General features: G+C 41.1%; 1 protein-coding gene across 2 annotated transcripts in view; it reads right to left on the reverse strand.

Annotated features, from left to right (window-relative positions):
• Positions 1–1413: 1413 nt before the first annotated feature.
• The window catches only part of EHHADH (enoyl-CoA hydratase and 3-hydroxyacyl CoA dehydrogenase), a 47014-nt gene continuing 27818 nt past the window's right edge, over positions 1414–20609 (reverse strand). For both annotated transcript variants that reach the window (XM_080801127.1, XM_080801128.1), the window contains exons 6-7: positions 9639–9980; positions 1414–2795 (exon numbers count right to left, since the gene is read on the reverse strand). In XM_080801127.1, the coding sequence (XP_080657253.1) occupies positions 1534–2795; positions 9639–9980 (1604 nt within the window). In that variant the 3' untranslated portion in view covers positions 1414–1533. The remainder of the gene's footprint in view (positions 2796–9638; positions 9981–20609) is intronic.

Genomic DNA, 20609 nt, shown 5'->3' on the forward strand with positions numbered 1-20609 from the left:
CATGTCATAATATATCTCTATACTTACTTAATTTCTTTCGATGACCAAATATTCTATTCTATGGCCATTCCACACTTTCTCTGTTCATCTGTTGATGGAGCTTTAGCTTGTTCCCAATTTGGGGCTATTATGAATAATACTGCTATAAACATTTGTGGACCAGTTTTTGTGTGGACCAGCCCCTCAACTTTTAACCCCGCAAAAAAGTAAAAAGAGAAGAACTCTTATAACAAAACTATTCAGAATCTGTTTTGCAGTAATTTCAGACTTTTCAAGATTCAACAATTTCCATACCCAGCATCACGAAGGCTCATCATGGCAGGGAGACTGGCATCATGACTCTATCATAGAATCAGAGGAGGTTAGACATGCTTTCTAAGATAAGATCCCTTCTTATATGAAGTCAACAATGGCTACTTTCTGTTACTTCCCCATGCATGGAAAAGAATGACAGGTTGTGGACATTCCCTGGTCCCCAGGAAGTTACAACAAACATTGCTGAGCCCCTTGCAAAGCAGCAAGCACGATTTTGCACAAATAACAGCACTGTGGACAGAAGTCATACACCCAGTATAGGCTGCCAAGCTACTCTGAGTTCCCTACTCTAGTATGAAGCACTTGACGCCCTCACTACTCCCACCTGGGTTCTGCCTACAACGTTAGCACTGTTAGGCCTTTGACACCTTACCTCTCTTTCTGGTTACTCCCTCTGCCTCTCCATGGGTGATGTTCCCTACTCACTCACAGAGACCCTCCCTGCTGACTCGAGGCTGCCAACTATCTCCACTCCATCTTTGAGACTAGGGGCTAAACTTCACCACAGCTTTTCCTGCTGAATTCATGCCCCGTCTGGATTCTGGGTTTGCCAAGTGCTGTGCAAAATGGTCAGGAGCTGCAGAGTGAAGGTTTATTGATTAAAGGGCCCATAAGTTTTCCTATCAGTGCTGTGTGTGTGAAGTGGAAAGGGGTCAAAATGAATTTATGGCTTAGTGGCGTTTATCAGGGATTCATTTTTTTTAAAGATTTTATTTATTTTTTATTTGACAGACAGAGATCACAAGTAGGCAGAGAGGCAGGCAGAGAGAGAGGAGGAAGCAGGCTCCCTGCTGAGCAGAGAGCCCGATGCGGGGCTCCATCCCAGGACCCCGGGATCATGAGCTGAGCCGAAGGCAGAGGCTTTAACCTACTGAGACACCCAGGCACCCCAGGGATTCATTGTTGACATCTCCAACAATCAAAGCACTTGGAAACCTCAACTTAATCCTGAGTTTCTCTCCTTAGCTATTATGGTATTGATACAAGTTTATTCACTGGGATCGAAATGATTTATCCAATAAAGATGGACTCAGAGGCATAGGAAGCACATTCCTAAAGATTTGATCCATTAGAATAATCAGACAGAAGACACAAAGAGAAGGTTCAGCTGCTTTGTATTTCAGAGCAATCTTACTTTGGACCTTTTGATTTAATATCAATGAAATTCCATGAGCATTTCCTGATGCTAGCACGTGAGGCATAACCTGGAAGGCTGAATCACAGTCTACTGCTAGGGGGTCCTGCTAAGCTCTGCCATTCTTTCAGAGGAGGGTTGCCCAGGTAAGCCAATTTTTTCAGATAGTCACAAGGCTCTAGTTGTGGAATATCAGGATTCTGCCTGTAATATTTCTGCAACTTCTCTAGCACTGTGGGCAACCCCACTGTGGAGGCGTAGAACATGGGCCCACCCTTGTGCCTTGGCCATCCGTACCCATGTAAATAGACAACATCGATGTGCTCTGGAGTGGCAGCCATCCCTTCTCCCAAGATACGGAATGCTTCATTGATGAGTGAATACAAACAGCGCTCGAGGATCTCATCCTGGCTAATGACACGTGGCTCGATGTGATAGGTTTCTCTGTACTGTGACAGGAATTCAGAGAGCCAGGGGTCAGGTTTGTGAATCCTACCCAGTGGCTTATCATATTGATACCAACCCTTTCCTGTCTTCTGACCAAATCGTCCTGATTCACAGAGCATATCAGGAATTGGGCAATATCTCTCGCTGCCTCGCTTTCGGGCAGGAGTTCCTGAAGGCAACATAGGTCCTGTAAGACCTTGCCCTTGTCGAGATTTCCAACCCACATCCAATCCAGCAAGATCTGACACTCTAAAAGGTCCCATTTTGAAACCAAACTCTTCCAGCACCTGATCTATCTCCTCTGGCTTACTGCCCTCTTCCAACAAGAAATATGTCTGATTGTAATAAGGCTTCAACATTCGATTGCCAACAAATCCAAAACAGTTACCTACAACTACTCCAATTTTTTTAATCCTTTTTGATAAATTCATAACTGTGGCAATGGTAGTAGGGGAAGAGTACTGGCTGGGAATAATCTCTAACAACTTCATGATGTGAGCTGGTGAGAAGAAGTGAGTACCAATGACCAAGTGAGGGCGATCAGTGGAAGAAGCAATCTCGTCAATGTTTAAGGCTGAAGTATTGGTGCACAGAAAAGCTTCTGGCTTGCACACAGTTGACAGTTCAGCAAAGACCTGCTTCTTCAAGTTAATTTCCTCAAATACTGCTTCGATGACTAAATCTACACCACCTAGCTCCTTCAGGGATGTGGTTAACCTGGGTTTTGGGCCTAACCAATGGTTGCTGCCGCGCTGCATTTTGGATGCTTCCTTTTCCAAGAGGGAGGTTATTATCTGATCAGCAGTCTCTAGCTGCTTCTTGTCCAATTCCACAGCAATCACAGGGATCTTGGCCTTCGCAAGAGCAGTGACAATGCCTCGGCCCATTGTTCCCAAGCCTGCAGATGAGAGTGAAGAAGAAAAAGAATGGTTCAGTGATATTGGGAACTGAAAAATTACTCGGTAAATGGGAGGCTTCTGTGGCAACAGGGCATTTAAAGAGATCAATGCGAGGAATACAAATGGACTGAATATTAGTTAATATTAGGCTCTGTGTTAAATGCTCCAGAGGGGGGCGCCTGGGTGGCTCAGTGGGTTAAAGCCTCTGCCTTCGGCTCAGGTCGTGGTCTCAGGGTCCTGGGATCGAGCCCTGCATCAGGCTCTCCGAGCGGAGAGCCTGTTTCCCCCTCTCTCTCTGCCTGCCTTTCTGCCTACTTGTGATCTCTGTCAAAAAAATAAATAAAATCTTTAAAAAAAAATGCTCCAGAGGATGTGACATTGAGTAATATTCACGAGCACGCACACACACACACACACACAATATTAGGACTGATAAACAAGTTCAGCAAGGTTGTATAATACAAGATCTATATATAAGAATCAATTGTATTCTATTTACTAGCAATGAATAATCAGAATATGAAATTAAGAAAACAATTTTACTTATACTAGCATTACAAAAATAAAGTACTTCAGAATAAATTTAAGAAAGAATTGTAAGACTTGTAATGCTAAAACCCACAAATCATTGCTGAAATAAAGAAGACCTAATAAAGAGATATACATCACCTGTTCTCATAGATCAGGAGACTTAATATTGTTAATATAGCAATACTACCCAAACTGATCTGCACCACCAATGCAATCCTTATAAAAAATTCAACTGGCTTTTTGCAGAAATCAACAAATTAAATTAAGCTGATCCTAAAATTCATACATAAATACAAGGAATCAAGAATCACCAAAGACATTATTAAAAAAGAAGAACAAAGTTAGAGGATTCACTCTTCCCAATTTAAAAACTTATGACAAAGCTACAGTATTCAAGTATTCAAGTGTGGTATAAGGGGAGACCTATAGAATTGAGAGTCCTGAAATAATCTCATAACTGTGGCCAACTGGCTAAGATAATTCAATGGGGGAAGAATAGTCTTTTCAACAAATGATGCTGGGACAACTGGATGTCCGCATGCAAAAGTATGATGTTGGACTACTGTGCACCATATACAAAAACTAATTCAAAATGGATCACAGACTGAAGTAGGAGCTAAAACCATGAAACTCCTGTGAGTAATTCTCCATGATCTTGGATAAGGCAATGGTTTCTTATGACATCAAAAGCATAAACAACAAAACAAAAAAATAGATTAATTAGATAACATCAAAATCAAAAAATTTTTGTGCTTCAAAGGACCATAAAGAGAGTAAAAAGATTGCACGTAATCATCTATCTAATAAGGGACTTGTATTAAAATATATAAACAATTCTTACAACTCACAATAAAAATACAATTTAACTTAAACATTTTTCTGAAGAAAATACACAGCTAATAAGCATACGAGAAGATGCATCCTTAATCATGAAGGAAATGCAAATCAAAACCACCATGAGCTACCACTTTACACCCACTAGGAGAGAGATCATTAAAAAGAGAGATGTACAAGTGAGGATGCAGTGAACTTGAAATCCTGACACACTGCAGGAAGATTATAAATCTTTTCCCCAGACTGAGGAAGGGAAAAGGAAAGGGAGTATTACTTTAAGCAAAGGCAAGAAGATCAGAACATGTAGACAAATTATTTGATGGCAAAGATGTTACTGTTCCTTCCCCTTACCATTTCATTTTTCTTCTGGGCACATGGAAAACTATTCTAGATCCTTCGTTTTTTTAAAGATTTTATGTATTTATTTGAGAGAGACACACACCGAGAGAGGGGACACAAGCAGAGAGAGTGGGAGAGGGAGAAGCAGGCTTCCCACCGCACAGGGAGCCCGATGCGGGGCTGGATCCCAGGACCCTGGGATCATGACCTGATCTGAAGGCAGACACTTAATGACTGAGCCACCCAGGTGCCCCTATTCTGGATCCCTTGTATCCTGATAGGGCCTGTGAGTATTGCCGGTCAATGAAATGGGAAAGGAGCGTAGTGTGGGATCACGATTGGCGACCAGAACCTCCCACAAGATCCTTTATTACTTCCAGGATGTAGAGGCTGCAGAGAACAACTGTGAGGCCTTGGAGGAGACCCTTGAGCAGGTGTTGGCAAACTAGGGTCTGTGTGCCAAATCCATCCTACCGTCTATTTTCGTACTACCTGTGAGCTATGGATGGTTTTGCATTTTGAATAGTTGAAAAAAGAATAAAAACAAGAACAACAATATTTTGTGACACATGCAAATTATGTCAAATCCAAATTTTAGTCTCATAAATAAAGTCTTACTAGAGCACAACCACACTCATTTGTTTCCATATCATCTATGGCTGTTTTGTGTGCAGAGTTATTTTGGTGCTGCAAAAGAGATCATACAGTCCAGAAAGCCTAAAATATTTACCATCTGGCCCTTTAAAAAAAAGTTTACTGACCCTTGTTCAGGAGAATGGCAGAGTCATTATTTAGAAAAAACCTTGTCCTAGAATGGCCTTATAGAGCAAGCAGGAAATAAATCTTTATTGTGTTAAGCCACTGAGACTGTTATCTGTTACAGCAGCAAGTTATCTGTTACCTCATCAACCCACTGTGGATGAAACTGTTTTGTGAAAACTGTTTATATATTATTCTTCCGTACTTCTCATTGACTAGCTTTGGGGATTGGTTGGTTTTGTTTTGTTTTTTGGGGACTGGTTTTGAATACAGAACGTTATCAGACATCAGAAATCCTTGTTTCTCTGGAATATATTTAAATTTCAAACTGTATTAATTTATTTAATGTAATAAATATATTAAATTAGTTAAAAACATTTAATTTTCCAAAATTAATAAACATCTGCATTTCACTCAGTAGCCAGAAGGCTGGATAGCTCTTGCTGCTATAGCAACTTGTATCCAAAACTTCGGCCTGGGTAAAGGGTTCAAATGGGGTTCAAGGGCGCCTGGGTGGCTCAGTGGGTTAAGCCTCTGTCTTCGGCTCGGGTCGTGATCTCAGGGTCCTGGGATCGAGGCCCGCCTCTGCCTCTCTGCTCGGCAGGGAGCCTGCTTCCTCTCTCTCTCTCTGCCTGCCTCTCTGCCTACTTGTGATCTGTCTGTCAAATAAATGAATAAAAAAAAAAAATCTTCAAATGGGGTTCAAAACCCTGGGCTCTTAGCTTTCAGTCCCAAGCCTCATATAAAATTTTTAAGAGTATAGAAATTATAATCTCTCAGAGGCAATGAGGACTAACAAGATGTAACGTGAAAATACTTTGTAAAGTGTCACATAAGGTAGGTGGGATCTCAGAAAGGACCACAGAGCAGTGAAGGAAAGGCACCTGTGAGGGTCAAGCACAGTTCTTCCATGTTCACCTTGTGGAGCAGACCTGAATGACCTGGAATCCGAATCACAAAGTGGACCAAACTAATGCTTTTTGCAACTGTCCCAGCCATAACTTTAGATTCTCTTCAGCTCTATAAACGGACACATTTCATTTAATCACTGAAACAATAAAAACATGAAAACAAAATGTATATTTACTTCAGAAAGTTCTTAGCTCCGGGCACCTGGGTGGCTCAGTCGGTTGGGCAGCTGACTCTTGGTACTGGCTCAGGTCATGATCTCAGGGTTCTGGGATCAAGCCCCACATCAGGCTCTGCACTCAGTGGGGAGTCTGCTTGAGGTTCTCTCCCTCTCTTTTTGTCCCTCCCCCTGCCCACACACATACTCTCTCTCTCCCCTCTTCTCTTTCACCCAAACAAATAATTAAATTGTAAAAAATAAATAAATAAATAGTTCTCAGCTCCTAATTTCTCTTCTCGTGAACTTATGGTCTCAAAGATCTCAAAAAAGGGGGGGGCCTGAAAAACCAAGATTTTCATTGTTGATAGTTATGTTTCCAAATGTGCATATTGTATTTATACTGAATTTAGTTCCTTAATTTTTCCTCATTAAACACATGGAGGGGCAAGGGGTCCTGCTTCCCTAACAACTCATTGTCTTTAACTGCCAAGGAATTAATTCTAGTCAAGAACCTCTTCTATTGGGGCACCTGGGTGGCTCAGTGGGTTAAAGCCTCTGCTTTCGGCTCAGGTCATGATCCCAGGGTCCTGGGATCGAGCCCCACATTGGGCTTTCTGCTTAGCAGGGAGCCTGCTTCCCTTCCTCTCTCTCTCTGCCTGCCTCTCTGCCTGCTTGTGATCTCTGTCTGTCAAATAAATAAATAAAATCTTAAAAAAAAAAAAAAGAACCTCTTCTATTGATGTAAGTAAAGAAAGAACAAAGGGCGCATTCATTGAAGGTTTTGCAGTTTTGGTCAACTGCAGTCTTCTCTCTTTTGGATGGCTCTAGAGCTCAGGCAAGGGGGGAGGGGACATGAACTCACAGTAGTGCTGACCTGTTCTGAGAAGCCTGGAAATGGGCTCATGGAAGAGCACACTTGGGGTTTTGCCAGGGGCAGAGTGAAAGGACGGTAAGTCATGGAGTTGGAGGGCACTGACAAGAGAGTGGCTGAAGGGATGACCCTGGAAGTGAAATTTAGAAAGAGAAGAAAGTAAAGATAAGGGGAGCTGATCAAGTAAAGGATATAGTCGGAACAACCAATGAAGAGATGTGGGAAGATACAAGGTTGTGGGGGAAAGGTCAGAATTTGAATTTCAGACGTGGAGATACATTAGGGTAAAGGCAAGAGCCATGAAAAAGTCCTAAGTAGGGGTCACGGGAAGTGAAGTGAGGTGAACGTCACCGGATCTGAGGAGGCAAAGGCACCGGAAAGCAGCAGGGCTGGATGCACTGTCCACACAGACGATGGCAACAATCGGGGTGACAGTAGGATTTGGGGGAAAGTGGATAAGTGTGAGCCAGCCAAATTTTTCAGCAAATGGGGGTGGTAGCAGTAATGACAGTAACAAGGAGGGAGAGAGCGATCAGACCAGGTGACAGAACCACGGAAGAGCGTCCTGAAAGACACAATGGTCTGGGAAGGGAATTGGGAAGAGATGCAGGCAGGTTGGGAGGTGGGGCGTGGACTGTGAAAGCAGCAGCAGCATTTTTCTGAGAGGGCTGCAGAAGGAGCGGGTGCCTGAGTAAGCCGGGTCTCAGGCAGGAAGCAGATCAGGCTGTAGGAGCGTTCCAGAGGGCACAGGGAGCAGCGGGAGGCTGCATCACAACGATGATCCAGTGTGGAGCAGTATGGGGATAGATGCGATGACGAAGGGGGAAATAACCAAACTCTCTCACTTTATTGGTATCCAAGTTATCTTCCGTGGATTTTTAAATGCTTCTTCAAATATTTTTCTGAACAATATGCTGTGTACTTAAAAAAACAAAACTAAAAACTTTTAGATAGTTCATGCCGGACATGAATCGGAAATCTTTTTAAAAAGGCTCACAACAAGGAAATAGGGAAAGTCTCAAACAGCAGCTGATGAACTCAATACCGATAAAATCTCATCTTTGTTGTTATATTGCATTAATTATCCTTGGCTTGAAGGAATATAGAGAAGAAACAGAGTAAGTGCACAACAACTAGAAACAAATATTGATGCTGCTGAAAAAAAGCACAAAAAAGAAACATTCATAGTTCCCTGTCACACTCTCTATCCACCTCCTTTAAAAATCACAAGTGAGGGGCACCTGGGTGGCTCAGTTGGTTGAGCGGCTGCCTTCGGCTCGGGTCATGATCCCAGGATCCTGTGATCCAGCCCCGTGTTGGGCTCCCTGCTCAGCTGAGAGCCTGCTTCTCCCTTTCCCTCTGCTGGCCTCTCTGCCTACTTGTGTTCTATCTGTCTGTCAAATAAATAAAATCTTCAAAATAAATAAATAAATAAAATCACAAGTGAGTGGGGGGGATGGGGTACCTGGGGGATGGGCATTAAGGAGGGCACATGATGTGATGAGGACTGGATGATATACACAACTGATGAATCCCTGAACTCTATCTCTTAAACTACTAATACAGTATATGTTAATTAGTTGAATTTAAATAAAATAAAATAAATAAAAATCACAAGTGAACAGAGTCAGTGCTGGAAAGATCACAGCGTGACTGATATGGTAGACTGAGAGGATGTAGTGTGGGCTTTTTCCTTCTAAACTGGGTTGTTGCTAGACAGCTGGGTGAGGGTTCAGAAGGTTGACACTTTATAGTAAACTATGGACTCCTCCCTTGGAAGACTGTACATCAGCTGACACATATAACATTTTGCTCACCATTTCATGGGGTTTAAAATCCACCAAAGACCATTCTTGGGTCGATACTAAGAACAAGGGAAGCTTGGGAAAGTAGCTCAAAAAAGCCAATCAGAGGGCTAGCTTCTGAGGAAAGAAGACATTTTGTTTGGGAAAATCCCAGAGGGAAAAAGTAGGGAGGTCACTGTTTCAGGATGCAGAGAGATTTGAGGTTAATAGTGTCAAATGGGAAGTGAATGAATCCAGGCACCAAGAAGGTAGAGCCCTCATTCCAAATACCTAGCTACAAGAGTGACAAACCATACTTGGAAATGTGGTACAAATAATAATCATTGCTGGGAGATCCAGGAGCAAAAGATTCATGCAGGGGAGAGGAGGCGATGAGTAAAAAAAAAAAAAATACCCAGAGTCTAGAGACAGACAGACCTAAACACACAGCTTGTGTTTAGCTCACTGGTGAGGAGGCTGGTGTCTCTAGGCCTCACATGTAAAACGAAGATCATTCCCGGGCTGGGGTGAAAAACAACTTAGCCACACAAGTAAAGTGCTTCGTATAGAGCCCGGTACCTGGCGGCCCTAAGCAAACAGCAGGATTTCGTATGTGCTGATTTGGAGAATGACTTTAACCCCACCACGTTCTTACCGACGACGCCAACTGAGGAGATGGGCTGTGCCGTTGCTGTTTTCCAGGATGCTCCCGAGGGGGTTGACCACTTACTGGCATTCCTCTCCGCAAAGAAAACATATTGCAGGGCTCTAGCCTGCCCTGATTTCTGAAGGTACATGAACAGCTCCTCCTCCTTCTTGATGCCCGCTTCATAGGGATACTGGACGGCAGCCTGGATTGCACGGACACAGGTCTCCTGAGAAAGGCACCCAGGATGCTGCTTCCGCATTTTCAGAAGGGCTTCACTGAAAATGCTGTCCATGTTGGGGAAGCTCTGGATTGGCTTGTTGCAGAGTCTACGGGACTCCAGAGGCTGATCTGGAAGGAGGGAGAAAGAAAATAGGATCTTTGGAAATGTTACTTATACAAAGGGAAAAGGAGTATGTAATAATAGTAATAATAACAACCTGTTCCAATTCAAAGTACAAAATTAAATACTCTCCATCAAGCTATTTACTGTAGCACTAACATCAAAATATCTAATGTACCTTAGTCCGGTAAGATAGAATTTAGCAGATTCAATGCAATTTTCAAGTTACCTCACGTAGGCATAAAAGTTTCATTTTCCTTCTGTTCCAAAGTCAAGACAGTGCTATAATAGATTAAATTTTAAACTCTCAGTGAGTTTAAGGAAAATATTTCTGAGTTAAGAATGACCCTGCAACTGCACTACTAGGTATTTACCCCAAAGATACAGATGTAGTGAAAAGAAGGGCCATCTGTACCCCAATATTCATAGCAGCAATGGCCACAGTCACCAAACTATGGAAAGAACCAAGATACCCTTCAACAATGGATAAAGAAGATATGGTCCATATATACAATGGAGTATTATGCCTCCATCAGAAAGGATGAATACCCAACTTTTGTATCAATATGGATGGGACTGGAGGAGATTATGCTGAGTGAAATAAGTCAAGCAGAGAGAGTCAATTATCACATGGTTTCACTTACTTGTGGAGCATAAGGAATAACACAGAGGACATTGGGAGATGGAGAGGAGAAGTGAATTGGGGGAAATTGGAGGGGGAGACAAACCATGAGAGACTGTGGAATCTGAGAAACAAACTAAGGGTTGTGGAGGGGAGGGGGCGGAGGGTTGGGTGAGCTGGCGGTGGGTATTATGGAGGGCATGTATTGCATGGAGCACTGGGTGTGGTGCATAAACAATGAATTATGGATCACTGAAAAAAATTAAATTAAAATTTTTTTAAAAAGAATATTTTAGATTCAAAATAATCTCAATTCCATTCCTAATAGTAACAAACACTTATAAGACCTAGAAAAGAAGGCAGTGTTCTTTTGGTACAAGAGGAGACATACAAATCAGTGGAAGAGAATTGAGAGTTCAGAAATAAATCCTGACAGAGCCAACTGATTTTCAGCACAGGTGTCAAAATAATTCAATGCAAGGGGAATTTTTCCAATAAATGGTGCTGAAATAACTGGATAGCTATATGCAAAAGAAAGAAAGAAAGAAGAAATTAGATCCTTACCTAGAACCATATATAAAAATTAACTCAAGGTGGAACATAAATCTAAATTAAAGAGCTAAAACTATAAAAACTTCTAGAAGAGAACACAGGGAAAATCTTCATGACCCTGGGTTAGATAAAGTATTCTTAGTATGATTCATGAAAGAAAAAAATCAATAAGCTGGAGGTCATCAAAATTCAAGACTCTGTACTTCAAAGAATAGTATCATGAAAATGAAATGATAAACCACAGACTAGGAGGAAATATTTGTATGGTAGGCAGGGTGTGCTGCACATGCCCAATGTCTACTTCCTGATCCCTAGAACCTATGATTATATAACCTTACATGGCAAAGGGACTCTACAGATATAATTATTGGTAAAGAACCTGAGGTGTGGAGATGATCCTTTATTGTCTAGATGTTCCCAACCTAATCATACGAGTCCTTAAAAGAGGAGACCCTTTGCAAGTTATGGTGAGACATTGATAATGAGGAAGGATCAGAGAGACACAACATGGCAAAGATGTGACCTGTTGGTGATGATATGGCTTTGATGATGAAAGAAGAGGGCCAAGAATCAAGGAATTCGGTGGTCTCTGGGCCATTCCCTTGACTTACAACCAGCAAGAACATGAGGACCTTGTTCCCACAACACAAGATACTGAATTGTGCCAACAACCTGAGTGAGCAGGAAACAGATTCTCCCCTAGAGCCTCCAAAAGGAGTATGGCTTCAGACACCTGCATTTTAGGTCAGTGAGACCCACCCAGCAGACTTCTGACCTATTGATCTATAAGATAATAACACTGTGTCATTTAAACTGCTAAACTTGCAGTTATTTGTTAACAAAGCAAGAGAAAACCAATACAATTTGTAAATCAAATATCTAATGAAGTATTTGTATCCGGAGTATGGGAAGAATTCTTGTAACTCCATAGTAAGAAGGAAAACAACTCAGTTTTTTAAATGGGCAAAAACTTGAGTGGCTATTTCACCAAAGAGGATATAGGAATGGCTAATACATACGTGAAAAGGTGTTCAATAGCATTAGTCATTAAAGAAATGCAAATAAAAACCACACTGATAAAAAAACAACAACATAGTGAATGTGGTAGATTATCTCTAAGTAATAGGGTGTCATTTCTGAGATTAAGTTACAAAAAGACTCTGGGTTCCTCTTGTTCACCCTCTCTTGCTCTCTCAACTCGTTCATTCTGGTGGAAGCCAGCTGCCATGTGTGAGCAGCCCTTTGGTGAAGCCCTGGTGGGAAAGAACTGAAGAAGACCTCCTTCAGCCAACAGCCAGTGAGGAGCTAAGGCCCTCAGCCCAACAGACCACATGGAGCCGAATCCTACGAACAACTTGAATCAGGTTGGAAGCAGATCATCCCTCAGTCAAGCCTTGAGGTGGAAAGAGCCACAGAAAATACCTTGAAAGCAATCTTGTGTGGAATCCACAACCAGAGAACCTAGTTCACCCCACCTATATTTCTGATCCACAGAGACTGCCAGGTAACAAAGGTTTGATTTTTTTTTTTTTTTTTTTTAAAGATTTTATTTATTTGACAGAGAGAAATCAGAGCTAGGCAGACAGAGAGAAGGGGAAGCAGGCTCCCGCTGAGCAGAGAGCCCGATGCGGGGCTCGATCCCAGGACCCTGAGATCATGACCCGAGCTGAAGGCAGAGGCTTAAACCCCTGAGCCACCCAGGCGCCCCTAAAGGTTTGATTTTAAGCAGTTAAATTTGGGAGTAATTTGTTGTGTAGCTAGAGATAATGAAGACACACCCACTAGAATAACTATTACCAAAAAGACATCACTATGAGGTTTTGGTGATGATGTGGAGTAACCAGAATCCTCAGCCATTGTTTGTGAAAATCTGAAACAGGACAACACAGCTACTTTGGAAAACAGTGAGGCAGTTCCTTAAAAGGATAAGCTTATTGGTTAACCCAGCAATTTCACTCCAAGGAATCTACCTAAGAGAAATGAAGACACGTGACCCCATAAATCTCGTACACAAATATCCATAACAGTATTATTCATACTAGTTCATCAACTGATGAAGGGATAAAGAAAATGTGGTATTATATATGATTATTATATTATATTTATTATATATATGATTATATATGATATGATGCTGTTCGTGGTAAATGTCCAGAAAAGGCAAATCCGTGGAGACAGAAAGATTAGTGGTTGGCTAAGGCCAGGGGTGGTAGTGGGATAAAGCTGCAACAAAATATGAGGGAAATTTTGGGGGTGGTGACAAGTCTTAAAATTGACTCATGGGGATGGCTGTGCAACTCTATACAGTGAACTGAATTATGCCTCATTAAAACTGTTTTTAAAAATGCCTAGAAATGAATTTATCAAGAAATGTATAAGACCTTTAAGAAGATAACTATACTATTTTATTGGAGAACATATAATGTCTCTAAAAAGAGAGAGACTCCATGTTCCTAAATATAAATATTTCATAACATAAAAATATAAACATTTCCCATATATATTACGTATGAATTTCTAATCAGAACACTTGTGGTTCTGTATTTTTTAAAAAATTACTCAACAGGAGTGCCTGGCTGCTCAGTTGGTAGAGCACGTGACTCTTGATCTCAGGGTCGTAAGTTCGAGCCCAACATCAGGGGTGGAGCCTACTTCAAAAAATAATAGTAATAAAAGCAAAAATAACTCAACAGAATGATTCCTTTTTTTCCAACAGAATGATGATTCTAAGGTTTGCATCCAAGTGTGTATGAGAAATCTATCAAATAAGACACAATGTTAAACTTTCTTCAGAATATACTTAGATAAAATTCCTAAAAATCTGTTATGGCCTGGTGTAATGTTATCAGTCATAATTTTAAGATGTATGTCACAGAAATAACCAAATTCTCTTGTCAACTGCAATATAATAAACTCTTGTCAGTTGCATTATAATAAACACATTATCAGATCTTCAAATAAAAAGAATGAACGTGGAACATAACATTACCAAAACTGCTGTCTACCTATGCCAGAAACTGTTTTTTAAATTTTTATTTTATTTTATTTTATTTTAAATTATTTATTTATATATTTGATGAGAGAGAGAGAGAGAGAGAAAAAGAGCAAAAGTAGATAGAGTGGCAGGTGGAGGGTGAGGGAGAAGCAGACTCCCCACTGAGCAGGGAGCCTGATGTGGGGCTCTATCCCAGGACCCTGGCATCATGACCTGAGCTGAAGGCAGTCGCTTAGCCAACTGAGCCACCCAGGCGCCCCAGAAACTGTTTTTTTTTTAAATGATTATTTATTTATTTATTTGACAGAGAGAGAGATCACAAGCAGGCGGGGGGTGGGGGGAAGCAGGCTCCCTGCTGAGCAGAGTCAGATGTGGGGCTCAATCCCAGGACCCTGAGTTCATGACCTGAGCCAAAGGCAGAGGCTTAACCCACTGAGCCATCCAGGTGCCCCAGAAACTGTTTTTTTTTTTTTTTTAAAGTGCTACCATCTCTTCAAGAATACACCATTACATCAAAAATGTACACCTCAGTTAATTAGACAGAAAACCTACCAGAGGATATAAAGTAGTTTCAGTATAAAAAGGCATGTGCACATGAACCTGTCTGGCATTGGTGGGTTACCACGTATGTAAGGTTTGGATTGAATCATGTACACATGTAAATTTATCTCTGAGGCACTGCATAATCTCAAACTTTTTTTAACCTAGGAGGCAACAATATTTCCTTAACGCCTGATGACTAAATAGAATAAAATATCATGGATTTTTAAATTAATGCTTTCCCGTATGATGTTGAGAACAGGAAAGGGGGGGAACACAGTGGTCAGCTATAAGGTTCCTGTATGCCCTGCTATAGTTGGAAAGACATGAACTCTACCCAACAGGTTTCCAATGACTGGCTCAGTTATCCAGTGTGTTAGCCCGATCCTCAATTTCTAGGAAAGCAAGTTCAGCAGAGAAGGACGGAGACCTTTCCAGGGCCTACAGCTGATTTAATTTCCTGGTGGTCCAAAAGAGAAGACAAGAGTGGTCAGTGGGGGGCTGAGGTGAGAGGGAACAAGTATGTGGAGGACAAAGTGCATGAGGAAAGGGGACTGAAGCACTAGTACTGTGGCATGAACAGGCAGCTGGGGCAGTCTGTGCGGGGACAGGGCACATCTTAGAGCTGGGTCTCTGTCCTTGTGACACTACCAGAACTCCCATCTGGTTAGGACAGATTCTCAACACCATAGTACACATCAGAGTTGTCCAGGGAATTCAAAAAGTTCAGATGCCCGGGCTCCACTGTAGACCCAGCTCAGAATATTTCAGGGTGGGGCCTATACCCGAGTATTTTTAAGACTTCAACATGTGATTTTGAGACGTAGCTTCTGGAAAGTGTTAAGAGCAGAGCATTAGGTCAGCGCTTGAGTTGAGGACAGCTGCAGCTCCTGGCAAACTTCATTCTGGGCCAGACACGGAAGAGGGAAGAAAGAAAAAAAGAGAGAGAGAGAGAGAGAGAGAGAAAAGAAAAAAGGAAAGCCTGCTTAATGGTGTGCAGTAATAATTATTGCAGTAATTATTGCTGATCAGGATAATGCTTTTATCCTGTGGATACTCAGAACCTCTCGGACTGCAGGGCATTCTGGGAACTCCCCATGGCACCTGTCCAGACAAGTCCAGGGCCAAGCTGAGCCCATCCGCTGGAGAGCTGGGATCTGGGCGCAAATACAGATGCTTCTTCCCTGCTCAATTTCCTCTCTTTCCTGCCGAAGCTATAAAGGACACTATTACCTTACATATCTGTTCTATTAGAACAAAATATATTCAGAATTTCCCCTTTGGGTCTACAGGTATGGTGTTTTCAATGTGTGTTTCTTACACACTGGGTTGTTTTAACATCTTGGTGGTTTTAAATTCACTCAGCTGTATCCACATAATAAGAGAGCCAGGTATGGGCAGGTCAGCACCAGTGTTTGCTGCCCAGGAAAATGAAAAGAGGAACTAATTAGTGATTCAAGTATGCTTATAATTGAATTCTTTCCTTGACCCATTCACATTTTTTTTCTTAATTCTTTGAGGTATTGTAAGGCAGGCAAATATTCAAGTTTTGATTAAAAAAAAAAAGAAAGAAGTGAATCACCCTCCTAAAGGAAGAAAAGGAGGTGATTATTTTCCCTCTTTCTGGGAAACTGACAGGAAGAGATTTTCTCTGCCTAGTTTAAAGAGAGGCACAACATGCAATTTACAGAAATGGTTACCTAAGACATGGAGGACGGTCTCTTCTCCAATTCTGATAAACAGAAGTAAGCTGTGTTTGTCACAGAAGCTCTGCAAAGGACAGACAGGACAACTATACTTTTTCAGTCTTGCAGGAGGTCACCCACAGAACTCGGGTATTACAAAAAAAGGCAGCTCAATTTAGACATGCGCTTAGGCCTTCTCTGGGAGGCAAGGTCACTCTGTTCTTGTGAAATGTGTGTACAAAGGTTCACAGAGAGCAAAAATAAATTATAAAAAGCCAAAGATAAAATGGAAAGAAAGACGATGATACCATTAAGATTTGTTTAAAGTCACAAAATCAAAATGAACACACAGACCAAAGTCTGTAGGCAGAATTAGAATCACTAAAAATGGCTAACACGGTGCCATAAGAGTAACAGAACCGGTGTTCATTACAGGGACAAAAACGGCATTAGGTTCTGAGTCGAGGCCCCCAGCTGGATGTCTCCTGTGCCCCTCTTTGGATAACAGTACACGCTTTCAACTTCATGCCAGGAACATGCACGTGGGAATGGGGAGTTCTTACTCAGTTTGGGAATAAACAGGCTGCTGGCCAAATTCAAGTGCAAATAAATAGCATTTTATGGAAGCCTCTCCTCCCCAGTTTAGCTAAAGCAATCTGGTTTGACCAAGTAATTCTAAATTGCTCTGCTAAATCCATTGCATTGCAGTAGTCTGAGGAGCTTCATATAACAAGAGCGTTAAGATGCATGACGCTAATTAGCTTTCACAGTCAACTTTCCTCTCTGGGATGCATGTTAAATTGTAGAGAAATCGGCAGCTACTTCCCAAATCTTCCCATGAATACATATACGTGATATATATTATGTGGGGCTTGAACTCATAACCCTGAAACCAAGACTTGAGCTGAGATCAAGAGTTGGATGCTCAATGGATTGAACCACCCAGATGCCCCCCAAGTCATATTTTTAGATACATATATCTAAATCTATATCTATATCTATATCCTATAATCCCCTTCTACCCTAACTGCTTCCAAACTGCTGATTCCCTTGTTATTATTATGTTTTATACACACACACACACATATATATAAATATATATCCTTATTATTATTTTTAAGTCAACATTTCAGCTGAAGAAGTTGATCGGGGGTTGGGGGTGGGACATAGGAATGGGGTGGGAATACGCTTAATTAATGGAGTATTTTCACAAATGGGAAAGGAGAACCCAAATTTTACATGTATTTTAAAAATCGAAGTATAGGGGCACTGGGGTGGCTCAGTTGGTTAGGTGGCTGACTCTTGATTTCAGTTCAGGCCAAGCTGGGCTCTGTGCTCAGTGGGGAGTCTGCTTGAGGATTCTCTCTCCCTCTCCCTCTGCCCCCACTCACACACACACACACACACACACTCTCTCTCTCTCTCTAAAATAAATAAAGAAATTCTTTTTAAAAATTGAGGTATAATTCACATACCATAAAAGTCACTATTTTAAAGTTTACTGTTCAGTGGTTTTTAGTATACTCACAAATACCCATTATAAAATATAAATATATATTTTAAAAAGATTTTTGTGGAGCCTCTCCTTCAAGTCAATCCATCATTTTTGTTCTGGCAAATAACCACATACTAATAGCTATATTTAAAAGCAAATAAAGACTAGAAAGGAGAAGGAGGAGAAGGGAAGGAAAGCCTGGAACAAACAGAAAGGAAAAGCACAATGAAAATGAAAGGCAAGACAAATAAGTCTGCCTACGCTATGCATTTTGTAAGATAATAAATGGCAAATGTACATATGATTCTATGAGATAGTCCTTTGTTGAGCTGCACTATTTCCCTACCTTGTATCTCTGGTATTTCCTTATTACAAAGCAACACCAAGGAATCATAGAATTCCAAATAGTGGAACTCATTTTAAAAGCAACAACAGGGGCGCCTGGGTGGCTCAGTCAGTTAAGTGTCCGACTCTTGATTTTGGCTCAGGTCATGATCTCAGGGTCATAAGAGTGAGCCCCTCCTCAGGCTCTGAGCTGGGAGTAAAGCTTGTTTGAGATTCTCTCTCTCCCTCTGTCCCTCCCTGCTCCCAGCCTCATGTAGTCTCTCCTTCTCTAAGAAAAATAAATAAATAAAATCAAACAGTAAAATTCCCAGAGTTTCCCATGGGGATTCTAAGACTTAACCCCCAAAAGAGACGTAGTGGAGCTGCCCAGGTTGTAGCAAGAACAAAAAACGAGCCCAACCCCTACAGCCTGCTGGGTCTCCGAACAGGGTTTGAAACCAACTAATTTTACGAAGTCTTTTCCTTTTCTTGATAAAGCCCAAAAAGCTGATTTGAAAGGTCTGTAGAAGGTCGAGACTATAATCTAGGTCTCCTGACTTTGGTCCTGAGCCCAGTTCTACAGACTGCCCCTCTTCCACACTGGCCAGACATCACTTTTTCCTTTGGGTAAATTTAATGACTCAGATATTAGGAAAAGATACACATTTTTAAAAAACTATTATATATTTTTTTAAGATTTTATTTATTTATTTGAGAGAGAGACATCACAAGTAGGCAGAGAGGCAGGCAGAGAGAGAGGGGGGAAGCAGACTCCCTGCTGAGCAGAGAGCCCGATGCAGGGCTTGATCCCAGGACCCTGGGATCATGACCTGAGCTGAAGGCAGGAGCCCCAATAAACATTTTTAAAAATATTTATTTCTTTAAAAATACGCAATCATATTTCTTTACATACACAAGTATGTGTACAGGGGGACGGGCAGAGGGAGAGGGGAGAGAGAAAGAAGCAGGCTCCCCATTGAGCTTGGAGCCCTCCTTGGAACTCTCAATCACACAACCCTGAGATCATGACCCGAGCTGAAATCAAGAGTCAGAAGCTTAACCAACTGAGTCACCGAGGCACCCCAAGATAAACAATTTTTTTTTTAAAAAATTAAGTCTTGGGGCATCTGGGTGGCTCAGTGGGTTAAAGCCTCTGCCTTCGGCTTGGGTCATGATCCTGGGGTCCTGGGATCAAGCCCCGCATTGGGCTCTCCGCTTGGCAGGGAGCCTACTTCCTCTCCTCTCTCTCTTCCTGCCTCTCTGCCTACTTGTGATCTGTCAAATAAATAAATAAAATCTTGAAAAAAAAATTAAGTCTTCATTACGTGCCACCCAATACAACCATTGACAAAAATTTGTTAGTTTATTTCCTTATGCAAATATTCATGTGAAAACATATACGATTGTGCAATTTCCTATCTGGTTGTTTTCTACAGTATTACATGTAAGCATTTTCTCAAGTTCTTCAACTTTCTTTAAAAAATGGAAGTTTTAGGGGCACCTGGGTTGCTCAGTGGGTTAAAGCCTCTGCCTTCAGCTCAGGTCATGATCCCAGGGTCCTGGGATCAAGCCCCACATCAGGCTCTCTGCTCAGTGGGGAGTCTGCTTCCCCCCTCTCACTCTGCCTGCCTCTCTTGTGATCTCTCTCTCTCTGTCAAATAAATAAATGAAATCTTTGAAAAAAAAACAAAAGAATTTTTTTAAAAAATGGAAGTTTTAATGGCTGAATGGGGTTGCTTCATTGTGATCTACCATCTTTTATGTAAATAATCCCCTAAAATTAGATTTTTGAGTTGTTTCCAATATTTAACAATGATATCCATACTATGGAATACTACTAAGTAATAAAAAAGAATGAAATATTATTACATGAAACAACATGGATCATTTTCAAAGATATTATGCTAAGTGAAAGGAGTCAGACACAAAAAGCTACGTGCTATATTGTGATTCCAACTATACGAAATTCTAAAAAAACAAAACTATAGTAACAGAAAGTAGGTCAGTGGTTATCTGTGGCCAAGGGGAAGGGAAAAGAATCTGTTGGAAAGAGGCATGAAAATACTTTTTAGGGTAATAGAACTATATATTGATTGTGACAGTAGTTACACAACTATAAACAATTACAAAAATTCTTCAAACTTACACTTGAAATGGGTGGATATTGTTGTGTGTAAATTATACCCCAATAAAGCTTGAAGAAATGAAAACAGAAGCAAAGATTACTATGAAATTTCTTAAAAAAAAAACCTTATTTTCATTTTTGCATATTTCCTTTAAATTTTTGGCTCTATTCATACTCTATACAGCTATAATTATAGAATCATGTAAATTTATATTTTAGACATTTTTATACACAATTTTACATATTTCTGTATAGTCTTCATAATTATGATTTAAAATAGTTATACATAATTATCCAAA

This window comes from Martes martes (assembly GCF_963455335.1).
Source record: "Martes martes genome assembly, chromosome: 1".
NCBI classification, from domain to species: Eukaryota; Metazoa; Chordata; class Mammalia; order Carnivora; family Mustelidae; genus Martes; species Martes martes.